The sequence below is a fragment of the Lethenteron reissneri genome, chromosome 42 (genome assembly GCF_015708825.2).
Source record: "Lethenteron reissneri isolate LAM-NWPU_2019-01 chromosome 42, ASM1570882v1, whole genome shotgun sequence".
In the NCBI taxonomy this organism is placed as follows: Eukaryota; Metazoa; Chordata; class Hyperoartia; order Petromyzontiformes; family Petromyzontidae; genus Lethenteron; species Lethenteron reissneri.
In genome coordinates this window covers 10,681,382-10,690,369 of record NC_083820.1, presented here as the reverse complement: position 1 = coordinate 10,690,369, position 8,988 = coordinate 10,681,382, and the positions used below count along the sequence as shown (strand labels likewise).

Genomic DNA, 8,988 nt, shown 5'->3' with positions numbered 1-8,988 from the left:
TCACGTGTTTTAGGTTGCGGTTAATCGGGTGACGTCACGTGTTTTAGGTTTGTTTGGGTTGCAATTAATCGGGTGGTAACGTCACGTGTTTGGGTTAAGGTTAATCGGGTGGTGACGTCATGTGTTTTAGGTTGCGGTTAATCGGGTGGTGACGTCACGTGTTTTGGTTTGCGGTTAATCGGGTGGTGACGTCACGTGTTTGGGTTGCGGTTAATCGGGTGGTGGTATTAGGCAAAACACGATCTAGAGAGGCCCTCTAATGAATGCTTCCTCGAGTGTGCTGTGGAGAGAATCGAGAAGTTTGCGAACCTGGGCTGCATAACGCTACTGTGTGGAAACTACCTGTGTGTGGAAACTACCTGTGTGGAAACTACCTGGCCTATCGCTCCATACGAAGCTCCGGTTCGTCTCGACCAGAGCGACACCTTCCATTCTCTCCGCTTGCGAGACGTGGACCCCTTTTGAAGGAACATCTGCGCCGGTTTGAAACATTCAGGCTGGCCTGCCTACGATTCATCCTGGGTTTTAACCAGACTGCATTGTGTGAAAAGCTCACAGATCCTTGAAAGATCTGGACACGGTACCACCATCGGTGAGCTCCTCCGGCAGGCGAGGCTGCGTTCACCTGGGTTATGTAGCCCACGTGCCCGGCCATCGCATGCCCAAGCAGCTTCTGTTTGGCTGAACAGAGGGGGCTAAACAGGCGCGGAACGGGCTGGAAAAGAGATGGAGTGATCCGGTACAGACTTGCCAAAGTCTGATATCAGCGGTGTCTCAAGATCGTCCTCTGTGGAGGAGGCTCCTGAAGGACGCTACTGGGGCACTTTGAGGCAGCCGCCCTCCAACAACAGCAGTGGGCAAATGTGTGCGACGCTCGAATCATTGCTGGCGAGATGGATGTGGGAAGCATAGTTGGTGACTCCCTGCCGTTCACCTCGGTCAACCCATAGCACCTGGATCTGTCCAGTGAGCTGCAGGCGAGCCTTAGACATTTCACGTGGCCTCAAGCTGCACTTAGCCTGGTACAAGGGCCGTGCTAACGTCAATTGTATTGTCACGTGTTGCAATTGTTTGCTGTGGCAACGTGGCGAGTTTGGGACCTTGCGGTTAAACGTGGTGGCACTGCACGTTCTCTCCATGAGCTCGCCACCCAAGTCCACTGGCACTGTGTGAAGTGCATTGTATGTTGAACTTCTTTCGCACCGTACGTAGCCAACCGTGAAAATCGGAGGTGCAGGGGAAGGACAACAAACTAAACACACAAAAGCGGTGATAAAGAAATGAGTTTTCAATCTAGACTTAAAAGTGCACGGCTCCGGTGGACTCCTAATATGGGAAGTAAACACTTTTGCAGTGGTTAAAACAACCTTTGTAATTGTACAAAACCGAGTTCTCATTCCTTCACCACGATAAACGAACTCCACCCAAGGATGTAAATGTGCGCTGCCCTTGCCTAGGGCTGCCGCATTTCGTGGTGGCTTAGCTGACCCGCTCTCGCTCACCAAATCATCGCCTAGCGTCATGACGAATACAAACAACAGAATAAATAGAACAGTTTCGATTTAAAGCTTTCGTGACTGCAGGGATTCATCTTCTTGGTTCTTTCGGTAAAGTCACGTAGAAGGGAAGTAATAAAGTAATAAAAATAAAACATAAAATATTATTATATTATTATATTTTTATTTTATTATGTTTTATTTTTATTATAGAAGGGAAGTAATAAAATAATAAAAATAAAACATAATAAAATAATATTATTATATTGTTATATTTTTATTTTTATTATTTTATTACTTCCCTTCTAAGTGACTTTACCGAAAGAACCGAGAAAATAGAAGTGGTGTTTTTCATATTTTTTTGGAGTATAACAAAAAAAAAACAGTATTTCCTGTACGATTCATCGTCCCAACGGCCTTCTTCTGGGGGGAGTACGGTACATCGTTTCCAGCAGCATTGATTCAGCTCAAGCAAACTATGGAGCGCGATTTCAGTAGTTCTCAGGCTTGCTTGAATCATTGCTGGCCAGATGCCAAAATGTCATCGACAAGACCCCCCGTCTCGTCTCCACGCTTGTCGTTTGGGACCCCGGCCTCATTGCAGTGGCCTCACCCATTGGCAATTTCGTAATTGAGCGTGGGTAGGGGGGAAATTGTTTTGTTAATCTGGGGGCAATATCCTTATCCAGCATATTTGTGTTGTTTACAAGTGTCATTGTGGGGGAGGCGATTGACTTCATGAAACCACCGGGACTGTCCCGGCCAAAACCGGGTCGTTTGGAAGATACCCCCCTCCACCCACCCTGCAGCACTGACACAGGTGCGGTCATGTTCATGAATGTCGATGGACAGGTTCCACTGTTGAAGCCAGACCAGGGTAGCCTCGCCCTGCTTGGAGGACCTTGTGCAGTTGCAAGAGATGGAGATGAATGCCCTCCCTATACCCCGTGCGTTTGTGTGCTCACTGAGAACATTGAACAGGGGACCCAACAGTGACTGGCGAGTGAGGCTGTGTTTCGTTTGGTTTTAAATGCACGATTGCTTAGCAAGGTTCTAGATTGAGGATTTCCCATTGTGATTTCACGAGTGAAATTTGAGTCAAACCAAATGTGAAGGTTTCATTTTGGGTGTTTAAGCAGATTCACCTCGTAGAAATCCCTTGCCTAGTCGCAGGACTCTTAGTATGGCTGGTGGGTCTTGTATTGAAATGTTTATCCCATGCCATTTTAATGTTCGGCATGTGGAAGGAATGTGAAATACTAGACGGTACGATACCACTCCAAGTTCAATACAGATGGATTAAATAATCCGTTGTTGTTTCGTCATCTTGCCACCGTTCGATAGCAGCTAACATTGATGACCTACTCGTTACTGGTTGTGTTCCGTCAAGGATATCAATGCTAGAATTATGATAATGTAGAAATGCAATGGTCAATGATATAACGACTCGAGGCGCGTTCTCTGACGGGAGGAGTGCCACACCTTGTAGGATTTCACAGGGTTTCTCATTCGATAGATTCTAGAGGGGCGAAAATAATGTGTGGTACGTACGGGATATTTGAGTGTTTCAGCAATAAAGGCGCCTTTGCACCACTTTCAATTCTAAAGCCCTCATGCAGTCTAAACAAACTAAACTATTTAAATCGTGACTGCAGGCGTTCATAGTCTTGGGTCTTTCGGTAAAGTCACGTAGATAGAAAAATAACTAATAGATCACGACGTTTCGATTGCAACACAAGCAATCGTCTTCAGGTGAAACAATACAGCAGGCGGACTGCTGAGGCAGGAAGAAATGTAGCGAGAGAGCTACTGCAAAGGTTATACTGGTAGGAACCATCTGGTTCCACCACCCCACAGGGGATTATTGTGTCCGTCCGGCCGTCGTGCATCCAAAAATGGGAGGGGCTGGGTTGGGAGGGGCTGGTCACCCCGTGGTGCCCTTATAAAACTCAACGTTTAACCTACTCACGCCGGCTTGTGCCCAGCCCTCACAGTCGGGCATATTTGCGGAAAACACCACGCCGCCGTTGACCCTGGCCATTGACCGAGCAACCCAACGTTCCTACCAGCTCCCTCCGCAGGAATGTGTTATACGTTTTGAGGTGGGTACAACCCAAGGGTAAAATGGAATTTGCAAGTGAATGTAAGATCGCAGAGCGAGGCATACCTCGGCTCATCCGAGGGGGGGGGAGGGAGGGTGGGAGTGAAATTCAGAGGGAACAAGGTGAGAGACAAAGAAAAAAGATCAAACTTAGCAAACTTAGAAATGTAATGCAACTCAGAGAGTCGGCCAACATGACAGTTAACACTTTACCTGGTTGATCAACGTCCTTCCAAAGATTGCTACATTTTGCATCCATCTTCTCGGTTGAAGTCGTGTCTGAGTTGTGTGGAAATCCTCCCCTTATAAAGTTTGCCTTGGAAGCTAACCCCTCTTTTCCTGAAGACGACTGCTTGTGTTGCGATCGAAACGTCGTAGTTTTGTTTTTCATTTTCTTTGAACCTATCTACGTGACTTTACCCAAAGACCCAATAATATAAACTCTTTAGTATTGGACCAGGTAAGGCCCACTGAGCTATATAGCTGTTTTTCAGAGGCGACCTGGCCACAAATCATAGCTCAACGACGTGGCTAATCATGCGGAAATTTAAAGCAGCCACATACTCTAAACGCGTGTTTCTAAATGTGTAAGAAGAAAAATCCACGCGCCCACGGGGAGAGAAACATGAAAACTCCAAACATACAGGCTTCAGGGTCGGCATCGAACCCATGCCCTCCTGTATACCAGGCGAGGTAGTTAACGTCTCCCAACCACCGTGGAGCCCCTTAAAGCAAAGGGGGATCTCCGCCCCAAGAGCAGCTGTCTCTACGCGGCACGATGTTTACCCAGCACTGTCCTGCAAATGCGCATTTGCCTCGCAGTCATTTACATTTAATTGATCAGATTTGGACCTTGACGTCTGCACACAGGGCCCACAACTTTTCGAATGTCATGGGATCTTGAACTCCCCCTGTGACGCAGACACCACGAATTTCATGGTTAATGTACTGCCCAGTATTTACGCATCGATTCTTCAATGAATCCACGTATAGAATGCGTTCACCTGACCGTTGTCACCCCTAGTGGCCGCTGCATTCACCAATACGTGCAAAAACGAATCCATCTGTGACCTTGGAAAGAGACGAGCAATTAAATTGTGGAAAGAAGAGGATGGAGGTGGCGGAGGGGGGGGGTCTTGCATACAACACACTTGTTAAATCACATTTTATTTCTGAGCCACAGAATTTTAAATTAATCAGTAACATGCAGAAGGCAGTTTCCCCCCAAATAAAACATGTACAACAGTGGTTATTACGTTAAAAAATGTAAAAGAAAAAAGCACGTCTAAGAATGTCATCGTAATGTACCCAAAGGAAGAAGAAACCAAACTAAATCGCTCAGGTCCCAGAAAATACCCCATGCTGCAACCAGTGCAGTTTTTAGTAATTTACAAGACGGAAACTAAAACATATGGTACATTACACAACCACACATTCCAATAGGCATTTAATAGTATAAACGTCAAATCCACTCATTACTTTGCAGTTATGCACGCAAGGCATGACCCCTTGTTTGTAATATCGAGTTAAGCCAGGCCCCTCCGCAACGCACACCAAACACCGAGCCGAACGCTTTTCTTGAACTTCCAAACGCTTGGATTACATTTCCCAGATTATACTGTGTAACTGTCCGCCATAAAAATAAACAAAAAAACTATGCAACATCTCACCGATAACAAAAAAAACACAATTATATTGCCAACTGAGTGTTAATGGGTGCTTTCCTTATGTTTATGGACATTACTTATATGCTGATTATGGATTTTTTTATCGTAATTTTCCCCATTTTTAAAGCAAATACTTGAATTTCAGCAGGCTCCACGCTTGAGCAAATGGCTTTAAAACACAACAGAGCGACACGTTTAGTTTATAACATGTAAAAACGCGTTGCGTTTCCCATAACAGACCTTTCAAAAATTGGCGCACGCTATCTTACTTTTTTTAAGCCAATTTGTGTTCCCCCCCCTCCCTCAACGTAACTGTCCGACTCCACCAGGGAAAATGTCCCAATGGTACTTTTTTTTCTTACGTGAAAAACACGTCACGTGATTTCGTTTATTTATTACTCGTAGTTAAACCTTTTATATTTTTGGAACGTGGCAGAAAATGTTGTTTTCGCCTTAATAACAAACAAGATGAAACGCAACTGTCCTTTGCAATCAAGATTATTCAATTCAACACGTAGGCTTTCGCGACCAATATTCATAATAAAGGTTTTTGGGTTCGATTGTGTAAATGTGTTGTAACCCTCCACTACCCGACACAGTAAGGTTTGTCACATAAACAAACCTTCAGCATCATCGGGCTGGCAAATCGCCCGATGATGCCAGCGAAACTTCGTATTCAAATTGTAAATGTTGTGGATTTACTCTCCAACACACCGCTGGGCTGAAGTAGTAAACTAACTGGCACGTTGTTTACGTGACAAACCTTACTCGCTGTGTCGGGTGGTGGATTACGACACATTTATACTTACGCAATCTAACCTAAAAACCTTTATTATGAAGATGATGCAATACCTGATTAAGTGCAGATCCCAGCGAGGGTTTCTAATCGAGTAAAAAAAAGCACCGTTGGATATCAGCTTAATGGCAGGCCCCTGAATGACACCCAAAATTGCACTAATCTGATGTGTACAGTTCGAAAAGAAGAGCAAGGCATCTGGCATGCAATCGTACGACTTAACCTTGTTTATGTTCAATGATAAACCTCCCTACTGTAATGTTTATTTTACTTAAGCCTATGGTCGAAAGTGGCAGGTGATATCTATTTGCCAAAGAGTTTTCTGGCCAACCCCATCCATTTCCTTACTTTGAGAGGGCAGCTTTATGAAGTGAAACACATTTTATTTCACAAACTGGTTTGTTTCTACATGTTATTTAAATATACAATAATTAGTAAAGTGTACATGCAAGATTAATGTGGTTAAAAAATAAAAGTTATCTTTGGCCCTCATTGGAGTAATATTGGTCGGTGCTGTTGGTCAATGCTTGGTCCATGATGGCTAGTACTGTGTGTGGGGCTGCGTTGGACAACTGCTGTTGGGATCGTGATGGCCAACAGAGCACGTGGTTCCCAGTATTCAAACGTCTTGAGCCAGCATTCGGGGGGGGGTCTCACTGAAGTCCACACAGCTTTGGACAAATCATCTCATGAACAAATGTCAAGCGAGGGATATTCAACCAGCTCTGGGCGGTTGGTGCCCCCCTAAGCATTAATTACATTGAATGCGTCACCTGACCACAATCATTACACGATGAACGGGCTACATCACTATACATGCCCAGTTACGTGAAATAATTTAGCGAATTACCATGACAATTGTGTTAATATAATTACACATTTTATAAGGATCTGTGTTCAGGATAGTATTTGCTGCACCCCGATTCTTTCTGTTATGTGGGGGACTGCTTTATCAAATTGAGGCCCCTAAGCTTTATTATTATTTTGCTCATGCCTAGCGTCACCACTGAACTCCAGTGTAGTCAACCTCGGGCAGACGTCACTCTGTGTATAAGCTAATCGTGAATACCATGCGGGTTAAACACACATAACAGTGTTTGCAGCCAGGTCTGCTGCCAGGACACATGAAGCCACTCTGGCTTAAAACTCAGGATGTTTAGAGATCAGGTTTCACGGTGGCCTGCAGGTGGCTCAGAGGTCAGAGTGCTGAGTTCCTGGGTTCGATATCTCGGTTTCTGTCGCCTGTCATTAAACTGGGTTTTCAAGGGTACCGAGTTGATGGTTTCAGCCGGGTCACCAACGACCGCTCACAAAAGACAATCGCATAAACAATTTTTATGCACTAAACTTGGCTAAATTCCAACTCTGAGATGCAAAATATTGGTTTAAATGTGACACGTATTACTGTCACTCCGTGTGGACCAGAGGTCACATGATGAAGGGATGTCAGAGGTAGCTCTGTAATATCCACTTCCACGGGCTGTTCTCTAACAGGAAGGATTGCACTGCTCTGCAATAGATCAGAACGGAAATTTTGTCTCATGACATGATGCCGATTACATAATCGGCATAACACTTGAGGGTGGGGGTGAGGGGAAGAAACCACGTTCATCATTGTCACATGTGGCATCTCCAATATAAAGTTCCATCACTGGACTCCGTGTCATTGCTTAAATCATAAAATCAAGTCTCCTGGAGCCAAGTTTCAAGCCACCGAAATAGCCACGTCTTCCCACGGTGTATTATAGAGTACGTGGGTTGAGCAGCTTACCAATAGAATTAAAATATACTGTAACATTATTATTTCCCTTGAAACAAAAAGCAAAAAATCCCCACTTTTGGTAATATTTTCAGCAACTGCTGCAAGTCTTCTCAATGGGTGTGTTTATAAGGCAACTTGTTCCAACGTTGTCATTCTTATTGTTGTAATTTTTGTTGTTGTTGTTAAGAAACATGCAGTAGTAGTGCAAGCGTTAAATACTTGTGGCAATTTACAGTAGATATAAACTAACACGCCCCCCTTAAGGCTCCGTTCCCCACGCGGGTGGCCGTTCACTTCGCTCAGCTGGAGCCTTACGATGAATGCACCGCCACGATGGATCTGCCGCACCACTTGCTCGGAGCTTCTGCTTCCTACCCACCTCCCCGTCCCCCCCGCCGAGGTTCCGGATCCTCTTGCCGCACAATCGTCGTGACACACGCACACCGGCGCGCGTGCGTGCGGGTCGCGAGTGGGACCTACACACAATTCCCTGCAAAGCCTCTGGACGAAGCTGACGAGAACAGTCGCGAGGGCTGCTCACCGTTTGGTCGCCGGCCGCTGCTGCCAGCGGCGCTTTCAGCGGCCACTTAAGAGAGTTACGCTGCGTGTGTCAATGTTCTACAGTGTTACGTCCGTGGAACTCCCAACGGCATACAATAAAGGAACGAATATAAACAAAACGTTTCTCCAAACCGATTTGGAGATATCTCTATTACTTACAATAATTGCATTACATATTACATATACCGAGTTTATTCCAATCCCAAGGGTCTCTTTTTCCCATGATAACAATATTTGCAACAGGAGTGTTTCTTCATGTGAATGCCGCTAATTTGGGCACTCATGGTGCGTGAATCTTCGTTTGTCGACACGTCTTGCATGAAGAATGAGGCAGCCGTATGGAGTTCAATCGTCTTGCACCACGGAAGCAAAACCCCACCGATCCCTGTGGTGTCCCATCGTCCAGTGCAGATTTGTACAGATTTGTACGGAGAAGCGCGTCTCCCTTGGCGAGCCTCTGCTCTCCCCCCTGCTGCGAGGCGACACCACCTCACTCGACTAGGACGTGCACGAAGGAGACGGGAAACACGCCCTGCCTCTCCGGGTGTCCCTCCACGTGTCCCTTCTGCGGCAGAGAAACGCACAGCACAGTGTCGCTGACATCA

General features: G+C 45.6%; 1 protein-coding gene across 1 annotated transcript in view; it reads right to left on the bottom strand.

The window, feature by feature from the left end:
- Positions 1–5,027: 5,027 nt before the first annotated feature.
- Positions 5,028–8,988, bottom strand: part of LOC133353073 (arf-GAP with SH3 domain, ANK repeat and PH domain-containing protein 2-like) — a 111,351-nt gene continuing 107,390 nt past the window's right edge. The window contains exon 28 of the mRNA XM_061569177.1: positions 5,028–8,948. Within this exon, the coding sequence (XP_061425161.1) occupies positions 8,874–8,948 (75 nt within the window). The 3' untranslated portion in view covers positions 5,028–8,873. The remainder of the gene's footprint in view (positions 8,949–8,988) is intronic.